Genomic DNA, 26,720 nt, shown 5'->3' on the forward strand with positions numbered 1-26,720 from the left:
GTGTATTTAAATTCTATAATGCCTCATAAGATAGTAGAAGATACGATCCTCCATAGGCAAGGCATATAGGCAATTTCCTTTAGAATCTACTATCTTGAAATTTTAAAATTTACTACCCTGTGGATAGTGAATTCTAATAGCCGAATGGTAAAATCTACTATCCCCCTTTAGATTTAACTTTGGCCTCTGTTAGATTTTAATATCCAAGGTAAGTGTGCCAAATTTCGGCATAGTTGCATATAAGCACTGAAGTCCTAAATTTGAAATGCAATATTTTTAATTCATATTGATATTTCTTATTACTTTCCTTTTTGGGAGGGTTGTGTGGAAGCTTGAAAACTAGTTTATCATCTTTGTTTTCTTTAAATCACTTCCCAAAATATTAAAAAATTACTAAAAATGTGGATATTGCTTTGGGTAGTATTCCGGCCAGTTTGAGTGAAATACCGGCCACATTTTTTCTCACCACTTTTTGTGACGCAACGGATAGAAAATTTCAAAACGTCAAACGGAACGAGTTTAATATTTAGTTTAATACGTTTATATGACCCATAAGCCCTAAGATCTTCCGTGTAATTTGTCCTCAAGACCTGAAGAGTAGCATCTCAAATTTACGCGCAGATTCCCGTAGCAATTTGCCCTTCCTGAACTCTTCCAAAACACCGAAGGAAAACCCTCTGCACTTCACCACAAATCACAAGAAACACAATCGATCTGTCACATTTTTTGTAAGACTCTTTCCACACTGAGTTTTTACAACGTAATTTAAATTCAAATTATACCTAAAATTTACAGGTCTTTGTGTTAATACATCCTAAAATGAATAAATATTTAAAAGCAAAATGAATTCATTGACTATTCGAAGATTACATACATAATTTTATTTAATTTATTTGCTTGGCCGAAATTACACTAAAAGTGGCCGAAGTAAGTGTGCCAAATTCCAGCCAGCTTACAATTCCGGCCACCTTTTTTGTTCCTCGAATTTTCTTGAATTTTTAGTTTTTACATACTCTAGAGATTATACAATGCAAAAGAATAACAATAAATGTAGCTTCGTCAAACGAGATGACTCAAAAAAGACATTTGAAAAATTTCCGAAGGTCAAGGAACTATGAAAATGAAGGTGGTCGAAATAAGGCACCAAAGCTATGTCTATATTTTTATTCATTTTAAAATGTTTTAAGAATGATTTTAGAGTAAATAAAGACGATAAACTGTCTACAAGGTTCTAAGCAACACTCCTTAAGTAGAAGGAATGAAAAAAATCAATTTATATTAAATATATTACATTTCAAACTTGAGACTTTGGTGCTTGCATGCAACTATGCCGAAATTTGGCACACTTACCCCACCCTAGTAAATTTTACTAGCCGGATGTTAGATCTTATGACGCTGGTACACATTTTCAATTAAGTGAATTTCAACCGATTGAAATTTTACCTCTTACTCTTTCAAAATTAAATCAGATATAGGTGTCTCTTTCTGTCAAATGAAAATAGAAATTGAAATTGAAATTTCAATCTCAATTTTAAATTTCATTTGACAGAAAGAGACATATACATATAATTTCACTTTAAAAGAGTAAGAGGTAAAATTTCAATCGGTTGAAATTCACTCAATTGAAAAGGTGTGCCAGCGCTATTACAATTTAACTGGGAGACAATAAAATTAAAAGAGTAATTTAGAATAAAATTACTACTCAAGGCAGTAAAATTTATCATCCTGCTGTTAGAATGTCATCTTATAATATTTGAGGTGACTATGCAACAGTTCCCGATATGATCTGTATACATAGTATATACATCTGTGAAATGTGTTGCATGTTTTGACTCTTTTAAATTACTTTTTCAAATGAGGCAACAAACTTTTGACGAATCAAAAATGATCAACTTTTGGAAAACAATAATTTTTATATGAAATAAAATTAGGGTAAGTGTGCCAAATTCCGGCCAGCTTGCAATTTCGGCCACCTTTTTTGTTCCTCGAGTTTCCATGAATTTTTAGTTCTTACATACTCTAGAGCAGAGGCGTGCAAGAACCGTTGAAACCGAATAAACGTCAAATGAAACATGTACGTCAGTGATCAAAACGCTACTATAACAAACTTATTTTGACGTTAATTCGGTTTCAACGGTTTTTGCACATCTCTGCTCTAGAGATTACACAATGAAAAAGAATAACAAAAAAATGTAGCTTCGACAAACGAGATGACGTGAAAAAGATATTGGAAGAATTCCCGAAGGGCAAGGAACTATGAGAATGAAGGTGGCCGAAATAGGGCATCAAAGCTGTGCCTATATTTTTATTCATTTTAAAATGTATTAAGAATGATTTTAGAGTAAATAGAGACGGTAAACTCTTTACAAGGTTCCAAGCAACACTCTTTCAGAAGAAAGAATAAAAAAAAATCAATTTGAATTTAAAATATTACATTTCAAACTTGAGACTTTGACGCTTGCATGCAACTATGCCGAAATTTGGTACACTTACCCTATTTATTCTGTTTTGAATATATAAATAAGACCTACGGATTACAGGCAACTAATTTACAAAAAGAAAAATTTCAAAAAGTAATTTTTTATATCATTTTTTGCACCTAGTTTCCCGAACATATATGAGGCAACAAACTTTTGACACCTACTGTAAAACCGAATTTTCACGCATTCCGAGTTGCAAGCACCCCGAGTTGCACGCATTTCGAGTACACCTGTAATGAATCTCAGCTACCACAAACTTATCTGGGATTTTTCAAGCATCAAAGTCATAAGTTCGAGCATTCTGATAAACTGGGTCGCTTTGCCATCTCTTTTATATTAAAAATCAAATTGAAGGAGAGATTTTCTTTGACATTCTGTTAAAGTATAGGATTCATGCCTTGTATGTATACTTTTCCAATTAATAGGAATCCCTTTTACAACTTTATTTCTGTATCGGAAAATAACGTGCACCCAATCATTAAGTCTTTTGTGGAGAACCAAAGGGTTAATGGTGACATTGACATCATTTTACATTTATAACCATTAGAATGGAGGTGTGATTTTTTTGTTGTTGGGTTACTAAATACATCATTCAACAATTCCTGGCGTGCGTGCAAATTTTCAACATGATTGATGGTCATTGGGGGATGTAAAAGGCACTTTTCAATTCACTGAAAGTCATATATGAAAATTAATTAAATTTGATGAACTTGGAATGTTCAGTCCACAGTTGAATGAAAGTCAAACATAGGACTTCTCACTTCTTGTCTAGCCCTCTGGGTTTCCGATGGGTGTAGTCATGTCAGCAAAATTGAATTCAATTAGACTAAAATGAATGTTATTACCTAAAGAGAGCGAAAAACTTTAAAATATCCATGGTAGAAAGGGTTGAAAAATTCCTGCACTTCAATATAGTTCAGAAATTAGAATAAATAGGGTCATTCAACGTATTTTATATAGGAGTTACCACAGGTAAACTTGGAAATTATCACACAGAATAACCTCATAAATGTTTAACGGTCTGTTTCTGAAAGTAACTCTTCAAAGAACATTAAATGGGAGATGTTTTGCATGCTCCTATGAACTTTATGTGTTCATAGTCATCATTTGAACTTAAGGCATTGTCTTCAGGGAGCATAAACAGGGGAAATTGTGTGATAATAAAGGTCTATGATAATTGTCAATTGAAAACAAGGTTTGTGGAGAAGACAGAATTTACGATAAGGCGTTCCATGAACTAGGGCTGCTCTAGCCATATTACAGGAACGTAACTCTAGACACAAGCTTTTAAAATTTGCCAGACTTTGTTTTTAAAATAGAGTAACATAAATTGAAATTAAAATTTACACCAATTCATGCAAATTAAAATGATGACTGGGGATATGCCACTGTAATACAGAATGAGCGATGTAAAATAGTTACAGCTTTCTGCCATTGTTTGAATATATCTCATATCGTTGCTTTTATCGGTTATAGTATTATAGTATCATAAACATATTAAAATGTTGGTAATTCTCTTATAGGGTCATCTAAATCTACATAAACTACTCATGCTTGTGAAATCAGTGATTCCTTTGTCATGACGATATCCTCATATTTGCATATTTTGTAGAAAAATAATCTATGTTTTTTTTTAGTAAGCTCCACCTAAATAATATTAAACCACGGCTACTATATTGTTTTCCAAGCGCTCAAAACCGGAATTTCACAAAAAAAAAACATTCGAAAATCAATTCCGAAAGCCAAAGAAAAGAAATTTATACTTTTTGTCGTCCGCATGGTGGCCGAAATACTTCCTTCTCGAATTTCGAACTTTGTCGAGTATCAGTCTTACTTTTGTTGTGAGGAAAAAGGAAGCAACAATGGTCTTAGTGTTTTTGTTGCACTATTTTCCTAACCCTGTGCGAAAATATATTTTGAAAATTTGAAATGAATTTGAATTTTAAAGCGTTAACGACATAATCACACCGAACAGACTGGGCTTTTCTACAGGGTCATTGTTTTTTTACGCCTTCATTGCTTTTTTACACGTGGGAAAAATAATTAAAAAATTGCGGCACCAAACCAATATTTGCACTAATTTGATATTTTTTACGCCTTATGAGACAATGTTCTTTAAGAAGAAAATGATGTATTAGTAAAATTTTCCGATTATAAGTACCTTGATAAAAGAGCAAAGAGCAATTGACCGGTCAATTTCTTTTTGCTCTTGATTCGAGGTGTTTAGATTTGGTAAATTTTACTAATAAATCATTTTCTTTTTAAAGAATGTTGTCTCAGAGAATGGAAAAACATCAAATTGGTGCAAAAATTGGTTTGGTTCCGCAATTTTTTGAATATCTTTTCCACGTGTAAAAAAGCAATGAAGGCGTAAAAAAGCAATGATCATGTAGAAAAGCCCAGTCTGTTCGCTGTGAATGTGCATGTAGAGTTTTTTTTATCTTTTATTCACAATTGAAGTTTGATTCTATAAAATAGTGTCTTAGATAAAAAGTAAATAGAACTCTATGCACAAAATGTTGTTAATGCTCGAAGAATTCAAATTCAATTTCAAATTTTCAAACTATATTTTCGCACAAGATTGGTAAAATTTATGAAATATTACACTAAGAAGTTGCTAAAAATATTACTCACAGTGTTTATGAGTAGAATTGTAAAGAAATAGGCTTTGTAGCTTTTATTTACCCCGCTACAAAGACAGAGCAGATGCATTTTTGGAATTACTTCGCTCACCATGCACGAAATGAAAAGGAAAATGTCTTTTCTTTGGCTTTCGAAACCGATCTTCGAATTTTGTAAACTCCAGCTGTAAATGAAGGGATCGGGAATCTTCGTTTTTTCCATTTTTTTTTCATTTTTGTTTTTCCCAGTTTATCTTTGGAATCTTTGTTTTCGGTAATTTTTGTTTTTTGGAAACTTGTCTTTGGAAATCTTATCTTTCATATATTTTGCACAATTTTCATAAATTTTGTATGTGACACATTTTGCACAAGTATATTTTATAACTTTCCAAAAATTTCCCTTTTCTCAGAAAAATTCCATTTGCCCCGACAGGCGATACTGATAACTTCACAAAACACAGAGAATTTCCCTTTGCCCCAAAGGACGAAACTAAAAATTTCCCAAAACACAGAAAATTTCCCTTGCCCAAAATGACGAAACTAAAAATTTCCCAAAACACAGAAAATTTCCCTTTGCCCTGAAGGACGAAACTAACAATTTCACAATTGCAATATCAATATTTTATTTAATAAAATATATTTATTTAAAATATATGAAATACGAGATTTCCAAAGACAAACTGGGAAAAACGAAATGGAAGAAACAAAGATTCCGTAAACCGTAAATGAGGCATTTGTGGTATCTCAGTGGGTGCACAGACAAGTGGATTTTCGTCTTCCAATCCAACTACATGCTAAATAGAACCCTATTAATACAAAATATCGTTGATGTTCGAACAATTCAAACTCAATCTCGATTTCCCACACTAAATTTTCGCACGAGGTCGGGATAATTTATGAAATATTTCAAAAATTATGGCATCTACATACTAGGAGCAATTTCTTTAAAAAAAAATGCCTTTAAATTTCTTTATAATTTCTGTAAAAGCAATGTCTTTAAAAAATCGTCAAAAAGGCAATTTTTGACGAAAATTACTCCTGGTGTGTAGACACCATTACTTAACTAGACTAACACATTTTAACACTCGAGTACTTCGAAATTTAAACAGGAAGTCACTTGAGTCATCTATACTGTAACTAACAAGAAGTAATAGTATTTTCTTTTCTGGATTTTCAAACGCAAATTTTTAGAACAAAATTCGAAATTTCATTTGAATTTTTCGAACATGGACATTTTGTGCTAATAGAGACTTTTAACCTCAAATCCAAATCAGTTTTTTAGAAAGAATCGAACGCCGTCTATGAAGTTCACCCATTATTTATATTTAAAATTTTCTAGTTTTTAAAGCTTTAAAATTTAAAGGTCTTAAAATTTTACGATGAGAACAGTTTGTCACCTCTGTTTGGCATTTTTCTTTGGAAAATTTCCAAATTTTGTCCAACTTTCACAAATTAATTTAACAAAATATGTTATAGCCAAGCTTTAATGCTTTCGATAAAAAAAGACACCTCCACCAACCTTCCTACTCGATACGTGTGATTCTCAATTAAATTAAATTATCATAAATATCTTTCTAATAAAAATCCTCATGAAATTCCAACATTCTTCAAAACACTACGTTTCAAAAGTATTGGGTAAAAATTAAAATAAACAATTTATATTCTATCTTTTACATATTTAATATTTTTACTGCGAAATGAAAATAAAAAAAAATTAAAATTAAGGATTGAGAACAGTTCTCAGCACCACTCGCGCGAAAAGACAGTGCCTTTACGCAGAGATTAAGTTTGTCAGTGAATTTTTGAATAAATTTTCAAAAATTTGAAAATTTCACTGACTAACAACCTTCACCTCCGCGTGAGGGCATGCCCTCACGCGTAAACAATGGCTCCACGCCGAGATGAAGGTTGTTTTCTCCCGCAAGTGGCGCTGCGAACTGTTCTCAATTTCTAATTCTCAAATTTTTAGTCAAAAAATTGTAAATGTAACATAGTTTTAAACAATCATCTTTCATAGAAATAGATCTTAAGACCAAAAATGGACACTTGTTTTATAACTTAAAGCTTATGAGGTTTTAAGTTTCTTTATGTTATGTTTCTAAGCTACACTCTCATCTTCTATTAGCCTTTATTAACATGTAAAAGACAAAAAGTTACCCCAAAATTATTTAATTTTCCAATTAAAAGGAAATTATTAGTTAAATTACATTTCTGGCTTATTTCTATGTAGTTAATTAACTTGTTTGTGTAAAACATGTAGTTATTTATGTACAAAATTGATAATTTAACATCAGAGCTTTCAACCACGTTTGAGAGCTTTGAAAGTCGCGAGACACTCATTATTGTGAGAAAATTCTCGTTGTGGGAAAATGGTGTTTCTACCAAGGATGAGACCATGAATAATATTATTAGGGGTGAAGGGATTGAATTTACAGTGTCTAATTTGCAAGAGAGAAGCTCCATAAAAAATACATGCCATGTAATCTTATGAGCTTCCAAAGCTATGAGATTAACATACCTCACTTCACCGCTTCCGCTTTGGTGATAATCACTGGGCAAAACAAAATGTTTTGAAACATCCCTCATTAATTCTAATTTTGACCGTATTTCTGTGGAAATTTAATGATCACCATGTCCCGATTTCACTGGCCACAGAAGCCATTTTTGCTCTCAATGTCCATCTAAATCAAAAATCATCATCGGAATGACATAATTTACATAAATTCCTTGCTCCATGAGTTATCTATCATTCTGGAAACAAATATTGATAAAAAATTAACTTGAGGCAAGATGTGACAGAGTAAAGGTATATCCTCCAATCCTCTTTTTGTAAGTCCTTATTAGATATAAATGCGAATGTTGTACCACCCCCAAACAAATTCAAAAAGATAAAAATTGATTCTGGTACCATGTCACAGTGTTTGTTTTATTATTTTTCACATTTTTCCCTCGAGTGTTATTTATTCATATACTTTTTTTTTATTTTGGCATTTGACTCAACAAACAATTTATCATAAGACAACAGCAGAACACACAACGCACTAACCATTTTATTTCATGTGACAGAAAAGATAGGAAATACAATTTTCCAGAGGAAAAATCCAGATACGTTATAGCTTTTTCCAAAAGTGCACATTTTAGATTTGGCGGTGATCAAATTAGAAATGTGTTTCTTCAATATTTTATTTATTTTTATTCTCTCACTTTTGGACATACTACAGACAATGTTTCAGCGACATGTACTCAGTTGAATTGGACAAATAAGAGTTATGTTTCAACTAGAAACTCAATCCGCAGAAGGACTAGGGTTGCACAAAGGGAAAATTATAATACTTGGATATATGGTTAAACAATTCCATTAGTGAGAGATTTTACATTTAAATCTAAAATGTACAATTTTACGGTATCATATTCTATCCCAAATCGCTTTATTAAGGGCTTTCAGAACAATCGCAATAGTAACAGTTTTGATATTTCTCTTATATTGAAAAAAAAAAAATAAATTTTGTTACAATTCAAGAAAAGATTAATCCTCATGCAAGAAGAGATCAATTTTTAGCACAGATTAAAATCTGTGCTCAAGAAGAAATCAGAAAATTTGGAAAAAATGTTCTAGTATTTTCCACTTGTTTTCCAACAGTATTTTGCCGGTGTTAAAGAGCAAATTACTGTTTCAGAAATTAAAGTTTAGACCAGTTTCCAAATTCTCGAAATCCTAAATAATAACCAATTTTAATAGTTTTCGAAATCTAGTGCAAAAGACAATGGGCAGAAATGTATGAGAGCTGGTACAACCCTTCGCCAGAGATGGGACTAGGCCCATTTTTCAGGTATTGGTGTATGACTTAAAAATTACCGAAACCCAAGTCAAAGAGAACTGTCAATCCTTGGAAAATTAACGATATCCTTATGAAAATTCGCAATTTTGACAATTTATTACTCGAAAACGACATATCCGATCTTAATGAAATTCGGATCAAAGTCGATATATGACTTGAGCTTTAAATAAATATTTTCAGATTTTCCCTCTGACTGCTTCATCTGGTAGCTCCCATACAAACTAGCCAAGTTTTAAAGCTATTGCACATTACAGGGCAACAAAACGAAAACCTATTTTGTTTAATGGCAAATCACAGGTATTTTCGGAGTCCTTGGTGTATCTTGAACGTATCACCCAAGGAAACTTATAGTCCATCACGTCAACTTTTTCAGATGTCTTAAAAAATGGTTAGAACTATTTTTGTGAAACTTGCTTTTTTTTAAATACCGGCATATCGTAAGTTGTTGGCGCCAAAGAACGTTTTCTAAAAGAGAACTGAACTCAAGGAACATTTTCTTAAGAGAAACCTTATTCCAATCCCTCCATTTTTCTTGTATCCAGGTTTTCCTCAAATATCCTCGAATATTCTAAAATCCCGTTAAAAGTATTGCCTCAATTGCATATTTTTGTCGTCTTTAGACTTGTCTTTAAAGAAACATTCTCCTTCAAAAAGGAGCTAGGATTGCTGAATTTCATAGGGTTGTAAAGGTACCGTTACTAAAGAATTTTAACAAAAGGTTCTCAGTATAATTAATTAAAACATTTTTTCTCTGAATTTATTACTTATAGTATTCAAATAACGGTATCTTTAGAACTCTGCGATCTTTAAAGGTTTTAACTCTTTTTTCAAGCAGAATATTACTGCATAAGAGACATTCCTTCATAAAAAAGGATAAGGTAAGTGTGCCAAATTCCGGCCAGCTTGCAATTTCGGCCACCTTTTTTGTTCCTCGAATTTCCATGAACTTTTAGATTTTACGTACTCTAGAGATTATACAATGCAAAAGAATAACAAAAAATGTAGCTTCGACAAACGAGATGACGTGAAAAAGATATTGGAAGAATTCCCGAATGGCAAGGAATTATGAGAATGAAGGTGGCCGAAATAGGGCACCAAAGCTATGTCTATATTTTTATTCATTTTAAAATGTTTTAAGAATGATTTTAGAGTAAATAAAGACGGTAAACTCTTTACAAGGTTCCAAGCAACACTCTTTCAGAAGAAAGAATAAAAAAAATCATTTTGAATTTAAAATATTGCATTTCAAACTTAAGACTTTGACGCTTGCATGCAACTATGCCGAATTTTGGCACACTTACCCTACAATCCTTTTTTTTATGAATTTGAAGGATGGTAAAAAATTTATAAGGAAGATCTAGAAAATTGCAGGGAAAATAAAGAGAAAAAGATATGGTTTGTTCCAGGAAAATTTTCTTTGAGTCCTATTTACAAATTGTTCTTAAAAAGGAACAATATACAATTAACCGTTTTTGTATAAAATGAGTTTTGCAGAAAGAATCATTACAATTCTTAAACATTATGTTTTATGCTTTAGTGCTTTTTCTACATACTTTTGGGGTTGGCCCCGGAACAAAAGTTGTTACCTTTGCCAATGCCTATTCGATGGTACAGGTCTCATTCGTGGCGAAAGGTTAGACCGTTTTACCCAGTGTCCTTTTACGTTAATATCTAATGTTAAGTCAAAATTTTCTAAAAAAAACTCAACTGATAGGAAATTTAAGAAGTTAAACCATATGGTTAAACCTTAAATTTGAAGCCGCAAGAAATAACGACTTCTTCCTTTGCTCATTGCTTTTTCTGATTTCTTTCCTTTGCCATTATTCCCGAAAATAAAAATGAACCAGTATATTAATATTCATTAATTAAATTGTCTGTTACTGTAGGCGGAAATGTCAAAATTCGATCAAAAACACATTTTTTAACGAAACTGCGTCCCAATATAGAGAAGCATTAAAACTAAAAGGTTATGGAGAATTACGTTAAAGCCATCTTCAAACTAAATTAGTGGTTTAGCCCATTTCCAAAATCTTTAAAATCTTCTTAGTTTTTTTTTGTTTTCAGAATCTAGTGGATCATCAGCCTTAATATCTAATTCTACGTCAAAATTTTCAAAAAAAAATGGTTAATGAGAATTTAGAGAAGTTAAGCCTTACGGTTAGTTGTGGGAAGAGTTTGGAAGATGTAGAACACGTTGTATGTTATTGTTCTAAATTCTTAAACCAGCCATTTTTGGGTTTTTAATAAGGAAAATCTGACAGTGAATAATGTCAAGACATTGTGCAGTTCAGCCAGGTTTTAAATGGTTTGGAGCGAGTTTCTTGGGTAGACAAAACCAGGCTCAAATTGAGCCCAGATGTATGCAGCGCACCAATCAAATCACACTCCCAAGCCCCAATGTAATCTAATTTAAGCCATATGGTGATACCTCAGTTTTGAAGCCCTTATAACCATTGACGCCTTACTATGTATCAACAATTATACTGCTGTAAAAGTAAACAGGTACTGTTGATATGACCGCTTTGATCGGTACCGTAATTAATAAAAAAAAAGATTAAATAATGTGGACGCAAGGGACACTGTACACAGAAAAAAAATATTTTGTAAAAATGTTCGTAAATGTTTGTGAATTCCTATGGGGGAGTTACAAAATGCTCGTGAGTCGTATAACCCACAAACAAGTTCGTAAAAGTTTGTACTTTTTTCACAAACGTTGTTTTTTAAAAGATCATTTGACGAAAATTTTTTGTACTTTTACAAACATTTATTCGTAAATGTTCGTAAACACACAAAAAATGTTTGTAAAATTTTGTGATTTGTTCGTAAATGTTCGTAAAATGTTCGACAGGAAAACAAACATTTACGAACAAATGACGAAATGTTACAAACATTTTTTGTGTGTTTACGAACATTTACGAACAAATGTCAAGTGATCATGTTACGCACAATATTTGTGAAAAAAGTACAAACTTTTACGAACATGTTTGTGGGTTATACGATTCACGAGCATTTTCTAACTCCCCCATAGGAATTCACAAACATTTACGAACATTTTTACAAAATATTTTTTTCTGTGTAGTCAAAAGCCATGTCCGCAATACAAATAAATTGAATTATCTCAGCTCCAGAGCAATCGATAAGATCAAGTTTTGGGGAAAAATTATAGAGGACATTCTGGTCAATATTTCACCAATATATCATTTTTCTATCAGTTCATCCAAATCCTTGATATTAGATGTGATTCCTTCTAATCACACCTATTTTGATTAAAATACAAAATCTGTATTTATTTTAGAGACTTCATTCCCAATTGCTGTGTAACATCTTCCAACTTCAGTTCCAAAAGGAATTAGCGTGCAGGCCGAGATTGCTCACATAAAGAATCTCACCTACAAATAAGCTTATGTGGGCTTATCAATAGTTTTTCAGTTATGAAAATCGTAGTAATTGTAAATTAGAAAATTTATAGAGAATTGATGATAATTTACTCAAAATCATGTACGTTAATGCTTTACCTAAAAAAATTTCATTATAATATCTCTTTAATCCCGTCGCAAAAGTCAAAATCTGCTGGAAGTACCGTTAACTGATTACACGGATTTAAATCCCTGTTTAATACGTTTAATATATTCAACTTGAAATAAATCAACATTGAGGCGTAACACCATTAAATAGCTTTTTGGTTTTAGATCGTATTTAATATTTCATTGTAAATCGTGATTGTGAACCAAAAGTACAATTTACGGGAAATCCTAGCAAATCGCTAGAACTAAAGTTGAATTATTCACGCACCGATTACATCGCACCGGGAAATCCTGAAAGATTATAAAGAGAATTTTCAGACAAAATTCACAAATTACACAATTTTCTATCCTCTCTTTTAAAAGGATTAAATAACATGAAACTATGCAGGTGAATTCCTTTGAAGTTATACTATCTCTTTGTTGGGATGTTTAAGGTAGCATAAAAATGAAATTCCAAAGTGAATTAAATCATTCTTTATTCAAGTTGTTTGGAAGAAAAATAATAAAAGATTAAGTAAAGAAAACTGAATGGTTCTATCTATCAGACATATTGCACAATTCTCAATTTGTCTCAGACGACAAAATAAGAAACCAATATCCTGATAAAATAGAATGGGCAAAAAGAAGTTATGTCATCCAACAATCTCTGTGGAAAATACCGTGAGAGTCTGAGAAATGGGAAAGTAATGGGCTTTTCTTTTCTTGCAGATTGTTGGGGATGGAAGAACAGCTGTTTGACATCACTTGAGGGGGCTGCTGGACGCCGTCTGAAGCTTCTGGGGAACAGCAGATCGACATGCTCCCCCTGAGCCTAGGCGTTCCCCTTGCTATTGTCTCAGTAATTGGTCTCCTCATGAATGGATACATTTTGCTCGTCGTCATTCTCACAAAACAGGTGAGTTGGCTGCTAGCTTTTTCACCTCCAATTTCTCTGAATTGGAGAGATTTTATTGGACGGACATGTTAGAGGAAATATCAGAGTTGAACTCTATAGATTAATGACCGTTAAAAAATACTAAGGGAACGAGAATTATTGAAGAACTAAAGTTTTCATTTGACCGAAAATAATATTGCAGAACGATAACAAACGCTGGCAGAGCTGGCGGCTGTTCTTTTTCTTAACCCATTCCTTACCATGGTATTATACATCATACGCAAATTAAGTGATTTTTGATGATTTATTCCTGGGAAATTGATATCCGAATTTCTGTCGGGAATGGATTTTTAGTTACTTCAGTCCTCTAATTACTTGAAAAAAATAGCACGATAGAAATCGAAATACATTTTGTTGTTCTTTTTTTCACTTCGCGGAAAGTCATGTAAAATTTTTGCTCAAAATGGCGGACAGAAAATTCGACATCTCATCGAAGTTGATAAAATTGACCTTCATCCTCTTTCCTAATTTGGATTCTGGTTGCCAATTTTTATCCTTGGATAGTTACTCAATTTAAATCAATAGAATTTGTAAAAAATTAAGGTACAGAATTTAAATTCAGTAACCGTTAAGACATGTGTTTGACAGCGGCTCTCCGTGCTCCCATAATAGATATTTTTTTTTAAATTATCTATTAATCTATAAGAAACTAATTCCAAAAGATAAACATTCTGTCTCAAGTATTTCTGATACATTGACTGAATGGGTTAATTTTAAAGCACTAAGTCGAAAAATGTCCGACTAAATTGAATATAAAAATTCATGAAATTTCTTAAACTGAGATTGTCAATTTTTGTAGATATTTCCAAATAAAAATAATTCATCTGAATAAGTAATTTCACTAACTGATAAAGTATAGTAGAACCAGGCCTTTCGCTTCAATATCAATACCTTATTTAATTTTACGATTCTAAAATAAAAAGTGAGATTAGTTGAAACCTTGGTGTCTCACCTCCTGTGCTTCGAAAAAGTATCTAAAATGATTCAATACTTTCCGAAATTACTATTCTTATATTTCCAATCGTAATAACCTAAAAATCTATTGTATAAAGAAAAGATCAGGACAGAAATCATGATTTTTGGAGGGTTCAGTGTTCACAGGAGCTGTAAATATCATTATACTTTAGTGAAAGTCATTTTATCCTTAAAATTAGGGTTTAAGATTATTGCTGAAAAAACTAAATTTCTTAATTTTTCTTTTTTCAAAACATTTTACTATAAAATTTCCGAACAACGGAAAATATTGGATAAACTAATTTAAATTAGAATTGTATAATTAAGGGAGACCGGGGAGATTTGGGACAGGGGTAGTGTGTGACAAGGTGATTTTTTCATTAATTTTTAAAATAAATGGGATTTAACCACTATTCCATCGTAACAGTTTCATTTTGAGGGGACGAGATGTATCTTTAATATTGCTAAAAATAAAAATTGCTTTGCTTTTGTGTATAAAAAAGCAAAGAAAGGTAGATGAAAAACAATAAGAAAATACTTTAAATAACTGATTGACAATAAATGACTCTACTGTATAAATAAAATTGATATTAATTTCTAAGTATGAAAAAAAGGATTAAACATTTTTATTTCGATTAGAAATATTTTCAATCTAGTACTTAAAATTAATAAACGTGCTCCAATAATGCAAATTTTGCGAGAAAAAACGCGTCCCAAACATCACCTTTTGCGTCTCATACTGCCCCACATCAGGGAGTTTTGGGACAAAGCGTCAAGTTAGTTGTTTAATCTTCTCCAAGAAAACTCACTTGTTTTCCAAGTTCTATCAAGTACTTTTTATAAAGTCAATACCCATAAGTATCCTATAGACCGCATAAAATTGTAATATACTATCGTGATTTTTTAAAATACTGTCTCAAAGTCAAAACATGAAAAAGTGTCCCAAACCTCCCCGGTCTCCCCTACTACATACACTACTTCTAGATTATCAAAGTCAGAACTTCAGAATTGGTTTGTTTGTTTGCCGAAATTCCTAATTTTCTTCTATATTTCACGATTTTAAACACTAAACTGAAGCATGTCTGTAATTATTGTTTACTTTCTAATTAGTTTATTGCGGTTAAATTAAAATGAAAGTGCCCATGCTTCGTACCATCCCAAGCTTCGGAATGACTAAATTTTTCCTACGTTTCTCAGTAAATGTGATGTAAAAAATATGGGAATCTCAGTGGCGCAATAGGCAAGACCGTTGCTCTTGGGCGGATGAGATCTCTGACTCGACTCTTACAGTTGTGAGTTCGAGTCCCGTCCGGTGCAAACAACTGAATGTTTAGAAAAAAACATTTTCACTGTGATAAAACGTAAAGAAATGTACCACCTCAGCCCAACAACTCCAGGAGCATGGAACAATGCATCCACAATGCGGGGAACGCGCTCCTGAGCGAGTCTACAAACGGACTAGCAAGATTCTTCTAATACGGGATAGAACAACAGTAATGTATAAACATGATTACATTGTAACAAATATTCCGATACGATTAATAATAATAGTAAATGTGATTCATGGTACCCATATTTTAAAAAACTAGGGGTGAGTGACCAGTTAGTCATTACAAAGCTTGGGATCGTTCGAAGCATGGTCACTTTCCCCTAAAGGAATATAGTTCAACATTAAAAATTTCCTTATATAAAATTTCTAGTATTTCCATTCACTTTCTACTTATTAAAAGCAATTTTGGAAAAAATCTATATTACCCTAAATAGGATTAAGTGGTACATGTTGGACAGGACTTTTTTTCTTGATAAATTTAGTACTTCATTTTTATTTGTATATTTTAATGCTTTAGTTTTATAATTTGGTTCCTTGTGCTTGAAAAAAAAATTGTACTGTATTTATACAGAAAAAAGCCATGTCCAACTTGTACCGGCGAATTGTCCAACTTGTAACACTATGTCCAACTTGTATCACTTTACCCTATATAGCATATTGAAGTGCCTGAAATTCATCTTCAATCTTTAATTTATGTTTAAAACCTTTGCAACTCTGATGGAACTATTGGCGTATTTTTGGGAATAATAATGAAATTGTCTAGGAAAACATTTCAGAATAAATCCCTGTATTTAATGAAATTCTCCCTGAGTGGCATGACATCAATTTACGAAACGATTTTCCGGTGAATATGTCACAGAGGATTTTCACCTCCCAGTCATGAAAAACTGATAAAAATTTCATGCTGAGAAAAAGTAAAGAGGGTCACAAGATGAAATTTTCTCCTTATTAACACATAATAAATCATTGGATGATGTTAAATAAAGTAAGGGTAATTCTTGAGTGCGCTAAACTTTTCTCAATGCTGACATTGTCACAGCATCAGCGAAATCTTGGACCAAGAGTAAATTCATCTCCTGACACAGACACTATGCTGCAATTTTAATGATTCCACCCCAGAAGGATTGCCCTGGGAAAGGCACAGCTTGAAATTCAATTATATTCCAATGAACTAAGAGCAAGTGTGGTATAGACTTGTGTAATATCTTGAGGGACACATGATGTATATATTAAATTTTTCGCCTTGAGTAAGAAGTTTCGTAGTAAAACTTTTTCATAAGAACATATCCTTGACAAAGTCAGCATATTTCTATTATCTATACTGTCTTACTGTCTTAACACAATTTTAAATAAAACTGCAAAGAGTGACAAACTTTCATGAAGCAAAGTTCTGTGAAGAACTGTCCAAGGGGTTTATGTGTTAAAATTTAAAATGTCTTTTAGTATTTTCTGACACATATTTTGAGAAATTATTCTACCTGCCTTTCGGGATTAATTAAGAGACATAGGATATAAGATCCGGAAATTATTAACTTACTAGTCATCATAATAATCTCCTTTAGACATTGAATTTTGATGCGTTGAGAAGTACAATAGGATTCAATTATCCATGATATTCTCAGCACTGATTAGGGAATAGATTAGAATAGATTACAATACAGCCTATTCACCATCCCTTTATGTAGTGAACCCTCGTACATACATGGAATACAACCTTTTGGCAGTGAAACTCTTGTACGAGGAAGTTTTACAGTTTTTCTTTTAAACTCCTAATTCACCCCTAAAGTTAAGAGAATGAGCACAAAAAAAAACACGAACATCATCGCAGAAACATTTCTCTCATTTCTTTTGTGCTTTATATAATGGTGAAATGGAATTTGAGATGTCCCTGGTGCGATTAAATCCACTTGTTAGCTCATCTCTATGACACTGTTCATGGCATGTCCGTGGACGACGTGAAGGAAAGCTCATAAGAGTTTAAATAAAGTTCATATTGCAGAAGATCTCCTTACAAGATTATCAGACCAGAAAATGTGTAAGATTATTAAAAATCTTACTTAAGCATTATTCACGTGTAAATGTTTTATTCCCAGAAATTATTAATAGTCCCATAGCTGTTTTTATTTGACAGGAGCTTTGAATGCTTTGAATGCGGAGCATGGTCCAGAAAACACGTTAGGCTAAAGCATTTAACGATATATATGGATAATGATTTAAATAGAAAAATACTTGGCTTTTTCCACAAGTTTTTTTTTTTTTTTTAAATCTTGAAAAGAGCTAACTTTCAGATTATTGCTGATAAAACCGATCTTTTCGATTTAGTGAAATTCAATCGATTAAAATTGAAATCTGAGAAATTATGTAGGGTAAGTGTGCCAAATTTCGGCATAGTTGCATGCAAGCACCAAAATCACAAGTTCAAAATGTAATATTTTTCATATAAATTGATTTTTTTGTTAATTTTTCTTAAGGAGTGTTACTTGGAATCTTGTAGACAGTTTGTCGTCTTTATTTTCTCCAAAATCATTTTAAATCCATTTTAAAATGAATAAAAATGTTGAAATAGCTTTGGTGGCCTATTTCGGCCACCTTCATTCTCATAGTTCCTTGCTTTTCCGGAATCCTTCCAAAGTCTTTTTAACATCTTCTCGTTTATCGAAGCTACATTTTTTGTTAATTTATTGCATAGTATAATCTCTATAATAACTATGCAAAAACTAAAAATTCATGGAAATTTGAGGAATAAAAATATGGCCGAAATTGCAAACTGGCCGGAATTTGGTACACTTACCCTAGATGTTTTTTGGCAATCCTAATCGATAAGTCATGCTTTGACAGCTGTGAAGCAAAATCAAACTCGGAAAATGACAATAAAATTAACAAAAAATGAAATTTATTAATTAAATTTATTCTCTTTATTTAATTACTCATCTTTCCATGTACGAAACTTAAGTTTAGCCCAATTCCATTCGATTATTTGAGCCCTAAATTTTGACAAATTGAAATTGGCAGTCATCTATTGACATATGAATCCCGGTCAAAATGCCAAAGAGATCAAAATCCCCAATATTCCGAATGGTCCAAAATCCCGGAAGATGCAAAATCCCGAAAAGCCAAAATCCCAAAAACCAAAATCTCCAAAATTCGGAATGGACCAAAGTCCCAAATCGGTCAAAATCTCGAGAGGTGCAGAATCCTAAAAAGCCAAAATCCTCAAAGGTTGGAATAGGCCAAAATCCCGAAAGAGCCAATGTCCAAAAGCCAAAATCAAGATCGCTAAATTGCTGAAAGGCCGAAAACCCCAAATTGCCAAAAAACCAAAATCTCGAATGGATTAAAATCCCGAAAAGCTTAATATCCCGAAAGGGTCAAAATCTCGAAAAGCGAAAATCCACAAAATCCCATAAAGCCAAAATCCACAAAATCCTCAATGGGCTGAAATCCCGAATGGGCCAAAACCTCGAAAACCCGAAATCCCCAAAATCGTGAATTAACCTAAATGCGAAAAGGATCAAAGCCCGAAAGCCAAAATAAAGAAAGCAAAAGTGTCGAAAGGTAAAAAATCCCAAAATCCCGTAAATCCAAAATCCTAAAATCAGAGCTAGTACAACAATTGCATACCCACTTGCTGGGAGCAAAGAAAAATTTTCTTTGTTTTGGGAAATTATTTTATTATCCTCCATATTATAGATTTAGATTTAGATTTAGAGGATTTAGATAATAATTACACCCTTTCAGGATTTTTGTTTTTCGGAATGTTGACTTTCGGGATTTTGGCTTTCGTGATTTTAGTCAGCACTGTGACATATAAATTGCATTAAATTGAAATTTAAATTCATTAGCAAAGCAGCATAAGTAAAAGAAAACGTTAACATTAATTTCTTACGAATTAAACTTAAATAAATACTTTTTATAGGTAAATATTTATTTGACCTAATTAAAAATATGCTTCCATAAAGCATTAAAAGTTTTAAATTTTTTCAAGCTGATGATTTCTCTCACGAGTGGCGCTGGAAACTGTTCTCAAATTTGAATTCCTAAATTTTTAGACGAAAAACGCAATCAAATTTGAAATAAAATTCCGGAGCATTTCTCAGACCTCTTTTATTACATGAATTAACATTTTTTTGCTCAAACGAATGATTTCATGAATGATTTCAGAGCTTTATGCAAAACATGTATTTTATGAAATTCAACAATAGTCAATTGTTATTCAATTTTTGAATAAATATCCTTCATTTAAATGTAAATAACCCATTAATTTTATCATAAATAACGACTATTTTCACAATTCAGGGATTATTGATTTTTTAATAAATAGAATATAATGTGAAAGACAGAATAAAGGAACAAAAATATAAAAATTAATGATTTTCTACATAATTTTCTATCGTTTTGTAGGTTTCTCTAAAAATTACTTCTAAATTACATTGTGAAATATATCACAAAAAAAAAAAAACAAAAATTATCTTTAAAGTAATTAAAAATTGAATATTTAAATATCGCATTTAATAATATTGAAAGGAGTTATAGAAAATTAGTAGGGCTTTCAACGTTTTATATTGTGCAAATTAAAATGTTATAACTGAGTTTTTTCGATATTTCTATGATAATAAACAATAATACAACTCTGTTATTATCAGTGAACATTTTAAATATTACAAGGTAATGAACCATTTCATAATGAACCAATGCATAATAAGTATAACGCGAAGATCTGAGCATCAGATGTAATTATTTCTCATTAGGGAGGCTCCCAAGTACAGGAAAAAACATTACAAATGTCCAAAAAGGCAAAAAAAAACTGAAATAAACGAAACGAAATGAAAATTCAACAATTTTTGAGTTTACACACAAAAATTCAACAACTTTTAAATTCAACAACTCCAAATTCAACAACTTGAAATTCAACAACTTTAAATTAAACAATTTTAAATTAAACATTTTTTCCAAATTTAACACTATAATAGTGGTGTGAAAGATTACACACTATAGTGTTAATTTTTTTTACTCTGAACTTAAACTTTTTCTCGCAAAAGCAGCCTTTTCTATTTTGAGTCGAAAATTTTCTGAAAAATTTGTCAAAATATTTTCTCACTGGAAATGGCCCATAAAATGTCAAAGTTATACAATACTTTTGTTAACTAGAAACCTCAAACAAGTTTAAAGAGTAAATTTAACCAAATACAAAAAATTATAACTTATAAAACTAAAAGAAGATAGGCACCAAAAGCAACGACTTGAAATCCTACTGTAAAAAATTAAGGGCATTTAATGGACTACGTGAGAAAGCGCTCATTCTGTAATACAAATGTGCTAGGTTCGCATCTTCAAGTCATTAGAAATGTTCTGCTAATTAAAGTTGTATTAATTAGTATCTAAAGAGATTTACAGCACTTAATTTCACAGTCTTTTTTGAGGTTTGGACTGACAATCTTATTAAGACAAGTCAATGTTGAATGTCTAGAAATTTTCCTTACAAGGATTCCTAATTCTTCTTTGGAATACTGTACTGTACAGCAATCACATAAATAGACAGAATTCCAAGACCTGTCTGGCAGTACTAAATTGATCACAATCGGTTAAGTTAATTAGCAGAAAATAAGAAAAAGAGTTGAAAAATAAATCATTTTTGAAGGGCGCCATCTTGATTTTTTAGGCAGTTCAAACTTTTGAATTTCAATATTTTCAAGTGATCTTCTCCATTTTCACATGACAGGTTTAATCTGTCACTCGAAATAAGGAGTGTTGATAGAAATATCCTCTGATAAGAAGATAATTCGGGTTTAATATAAAAATTAGACTGATTTCATACAATTAAGCAACAATTAGTCAATAATTGCTTCTGGCTTTTGTAACTTTAATTACAGCCGACATGCCACAATCTGATTTTAGCTTTCAAGTCACGAATTTCCCCTCAGAAAGCCAGCCACAATTGGGTATGAGGTTGAGTGAACTAGAGAGTCTCTTCTTTGGAGTGAGTCTCAAGAATGTGGCGGGAAAATTGTGAATGTGTGGAAAATTCCGTAGGAAGATAATCTTTGTTCTAAGACTTCTAAGATATCCTTTAAAGCTCATTATTTGTGTGAGAACATGAATTTCTCATAATAATACTGGGAGCTTTTGGTGTATATTAGAAGAAAATCACCACACACATTTTCTGCACAAAATGAGAATATGTGTGAATTTTCCCTTTTCCAAATTAAAAATTAATACTTTGGGTAAAGGGAGTTAAAATGTGCTGAAAACTTTTTACACTACATTTCACTTCATTCGATATGGAGTTTTATGCGATTTCGAGTGACTGTGACAGCTGCTTTTTGTGGTACGGAAAAAAGTCATCTAAAGTGAAAGAGCTTTCTGTTGCACAAGAACTAAATTTTATACAGCGAATTTAAAAGTTTTATTGCGATATATTTTAAGCTTCAAAGTGAGAAGAGACTTCTGACTAAAAAGAAGTAGCTTTTGTGCTCAAAATTTTCTCCCCATAAAGAATTCACCCGGAAAATTATGATAAAATGCAATGGTGAGGAAAAGTGTTTGGGAAATTGTCGAGAGATATGAAAATCGATTTTTTACCAGATTGCAATTGGCAATTTTACTGTAGTCACATAATGTACTTCGTTCTTCCATCAACTTTTTAACTCCATGCACTTCACATATCTGCTGAATTCAGGAAAAGGTATAGCTATTAGTTTGCTCTCTCTCTCATCCTTCGTGACATCTGGCCAGGAAGATGAAACAATATTTCAAAATCAATAAAACCGCCCTGTTGTTCTAAATATCCAATGACAGGCAGCGATTAGAGGGGATTTAATTGTTGACCTCTTTAGCACGCCATGCCGCCCTCAACGAGAGCACAAGTTTAGAAAATTGGTCCATTTGACGCGTTTCTGTACCCAGAGAATCCTCCAATTCCTGGGTGATTGACCGCAAGAATAATGATGTAGAGCGGTTTTGATAGAGCTCGCGAAAAAACTGTCAGTTCAGAGGTTGGACAATTGACCAAAAAAGTTATGTATAAAATGAAAGTGGAACACAAAATCTCTTGAGGAAAATTGATTATCTGCGGTTCTTCACAAAAAGATGCTCTTTTTCATTGCTGATTTTAAAGCAGGGTTGCTAAAGAGAATTTTCGGATTGAGTTTACTGACTTTGGAGTAGAGACAATCATTAATAAATTTTCATTTAAAGTTCGTTAAGAATTTCCGTTACTATTTGAATTTAAAATAAGCCTTATAGCGAACAATAAGACCTTAAAAAGCTAGCAATAATTTTGATCGTTTAGTAATATCTTAAATCTGAAATATGCCTTTAACATATCTAGCTAATCAATTTTAAGAAAAGAAACATATTTTTTCTTATTTATAATTGAGATTAATAAAGAAGGATCATCGAAAACCGGATCTCGATATCTCTTACCGTTCTGCCTTTACAACGTCTTACAAGCTTTCGGACAAATAAAAAGATATTTGAAACAAATTTAAGAAAAAACATCAATTACGAATATTTTACCAATTAAATCCAAATTTATACAAATTGGTTACGAAATGGTCCACCCGAGTGGTTTAACTCTGACCTTCGAAAAGTCGATATTGAAATCTCTTTCGGTCATAGGTTTCTATGGACGAAATATTCACCTTGACTAACTCCGAAAAATATTCGAAAATGGAAAAATTCTAGAAACTATTTTGGAAAAACGGAGGGTAGGAAGGAGTGCAGGAGAAAAGGAAAAAAACCGTTTGAAGGTTGGAGAAAGCTGCATGCCCTTGAATGCTTCAATTTTTCTCTTATTTCCCAAAGCTAATGGCTCCGGCACACCTTTTAGATCAGGAAAATTTCATAAAGTCGAAATTCGCATCCCTTTCTTTCTCAAAACTATTGCATATGTCTATCTCATTCTTTTGCACTCTTCTTCTTATTTTAAACATCACAACAAATTCAATTTAGCACAAACGAATTTGAAGTGCGAGGGAATAAGATAGACATATGCAAAACTTTTAAGAAAAAAAGGGATGTAAATTTTGATTTCATGAAATTTTTCTGATCTAAAAGGTGTGCTGGAGCCATAAAATCCATTTTGTTAATCGAAATTAATAGAAAATAGTTAATAGTATTAACTACTATAGTTCAAAAAATAGAATTTTTGCTTTGAGAAATAAGACAAAAATTGAAACATTCAAACGCTGCCGCATTCAAAGGCACACCACCTTCCCCTAATATTTTTTAGGGGTCACCGAAGACCGAAAGTCGATATCCCTTAACGTTTGTGTTCCAGCCCGGTAACAAGTTGAAAAAAGCGGATTATATGACTGCTCTCTGTTTAAATTCGAGCAGTAAAATATGAGAAGTTATGGGAAGTTAGGAAGTAATATACTTTTGACAAAATTTAACAAGGTCCACTTAGACGTTTTACAAATCCTTTCTTTAAAAATAATATTTGAAATGTTTAACTTTAAGGAATTCAAATTTTTTTTGACACTATAAGGGAAGGCTTTCAAGTTTCGCACATATTCCGGCTTCGAACACTATATTTCTTCTGCTCATTTTAAATTTTCAACTGACCACTTCTTATTTTTACTGATCACTTTTTATTTTCTAGTCATCAAATTTTTTTATTGCTCATTTTTAATTTTTTACTGACCATTTTTAATTTTTTACTGACCAGTTTATATTTTCTATTGATCACATTTTATTTTCTACAGATCAAATTTAATTTTTGCTGACCATTTTTAGTTTTCACTCACCACTTTTTATTTTTTACTAACCACATTTTCTTATTTATTGCTAATTTATAAATTTTTACTTTACCACTTTTTATTTTCTACTGACCACTTGATTTTCTACTGACTATATTTTATTTTTCACTGATCACTTTTAATTTTTTTGCTGACCACTTTATTTTTTACTGACCACTTTTTATTTTTTACTGAACACTTTTTATTTTCTATTGATCACATTTTATTTTCTACTGATCAAATTTTATTTTTGCTGACCATTTTTAGTTTTTTACTCACCACTTTTTATTTTTTACTAACCACATTTTATTGTTTATTGCTAATTATTAATTTCTTACTTACCACTTTTTATTTTCTACCGACCACTTTTGATTTTCTACTGAGCAAAATTTATTTTTTACTGCTCATTTTTAGTTGTTTTACTGACCATATTTTGTTTTTTACTGATCATCTTTTAATTTTTACTGATCATGTTTTATTTTTTACTGATCACTTTTTACTGGTTTTATTTTTTGCTGACCACTTTTCATTTTTAACTGACCGCTTTTAATAAAGTACTGCTCTTTTTTAATTTTTTACTGATCATTTAGAATTTTTTGTTAACCAAATTTGAATTTTTACTGCTCGTTTACTCAATGCCCTAAATTTTTGCTATGTTTCTAAATAAATGTGACTCCGCAATATATTTTTAAAACTGGGAACTTTTCCCTATTTTTCATAATTCACGAATTAAAGATAAATCAGAATTAAATTTGGTGTTGAAATAGTAAATTTTTTTTAAAGATATTTACTTATCACGCTTCTAGAAAATCAAATCAATTAATAATGCATTTAATAAAACACTAATAAAATGAATTGCCTAGAATTGGTTAATAACGTTTATAGCCAATTACCTAGCAATCTAATTAAGAATTTAAGATTAACTTCACTGAAAGATTTTATTACATAGCTGATTTATTAAATTCATCAGCTTGAGCTCACAATTGTAATAACAACAAACATCTAAAATTGCTGTGATGATTTTCCCAATGATACTCTTCCACTCGCAAGTCTGACCAATGTTCAGCCCTGATTTCATCATCCACAATTCCACGCAATCGTCTAATCATTAGACACTCTAATGAGGAGGCTTTTTGCTGTTCTTTTTTTTGCCAGATCTCAGCCAACAATCTGCTTCTGCTGCATCTGGGTCTTGTGGATTCGCTGCTGTGCTTCCTGTTCCTGCTCTTCTCACTGCCCAGCATCGCACGCCCCGGCTCCTGGCTCATCACCGAAGAGACACCTTGCAATCTGCATGGTCTCCTGCTGATCCTACTCCATCCCGTGGCCCTGTGGACTGTTTGTGGTCTCAACTGTGATCGGTTCTACGCCATCGCAGCTCCCCTGCACTACGGTACCCTCGTCAATACGCGAAAGGTGATTCTGGGACTAGGCTGCGGCTGGCTCGTGGCCATCCTCCTCTGCATTCCACCCTTCGTTAGTGTCGCCCCATTCCGCTACAGTCCCGATCTGGGAGCCTGTACGCCCGACTTTGAACTCAGTGGATCCCTATGGTATGCTCTGGCCTACACCCTCATCACCTTCATCCTGCCAGGTGTTCTCATTGTAGGCTGTAATATCAAGGTGAGGCGCAACTCCCATACTTCATTTTTTTTTTTGACAAAGAAAAATCTTGCGGATTTATTAGACATTCCTTCCATTAAAAATATATCCTCTGGGGTTGATTCTACACCACCCCACCGTTTAAAGAGGTTAAATGAGTCCCATCGAGGAAGAATATAAATGAGGTAGCAGCTTGTAATCTCCTGTAAATTTATTCATGAAATGAAGTATTGCAATGTGGCGCATTTCGATGGAAATTTCAGATTATTTTCCCAATTTAAATAGCTAAATCTTGAATTTAAAGCTTGAACAAACTTATCTAACTGATTATTTAAATTAATTTGCAATTGTATTAATTTTTAGTGCAGCCAAGAAACAGTGCGTCATTTAGGAATGTTAGGTTATATTGTTCCTAACTTTAAAAAAGTTGAAGAATATTTTAGGCTGAAACATATTGAAAATAAATTCTAATTACGGAGAAGATAATTTACAAAATAGGAAAGCTGTTTGTTTTGTTTTGTTTTGTTTTTCTGAAAATTTTATGTCATTATTCTATTTGAAAATTCATTAAAGAGGTTATGTTTTTAGGTTATAACGTAATATAAAGAAAAAAAAACGAAATAGTAACATAACTGATATCAGAAAAAACATGATTCTTCGCTTAAATTTAACCACAATTATAAAAAAAATGGACCCAC

General features: G+C 32.1%; 1 protein-coding gene across 1 annotated transcript in view; it reads left to right on the forward strand.

The window, feature by feature from the left end:
• Positions 1 to 26,720, forward strand: part of LOC129807373 (uncharacterized) — a 154,795-nt gene that overhangs the window by 122,920 nt on the left and 5,155 nt on the right. Inside the window, exons 3-4 of the mRNA XM_055856588.1 lie at positions 13,173 to 13,359; positions 25,576 to 26,043. Coding sequence (XP_055712563.1) covers positions 13,261 to 13,359; positions 25,576 to 26,043 — 567 coding nt within the window. The 5' untranslated portion in view covers positions 13,173 to 13,260. The remainder of the gene's footprint in view (positions 1 to 13,172; positions 13,360 to 25,575; positions 26,044 to 26,720) is intronic.

The sequence above is a fragment of the Phlebotomus papatasi genome, chromosome 3, assembly GCF_024763615.1.
Source record: "Phlebotomus papatasi isolate M1 chromosome 3, Ppap_2.1, whole genome shotgun sequence".
NCBI classification, from domain to species: domain Eukaryota; kingdom Metazoa; phylum Arthropoda; class Insecta; order Diptera; family Psychodidae; genus Phlebotomus; species Phlebotomus papatasi.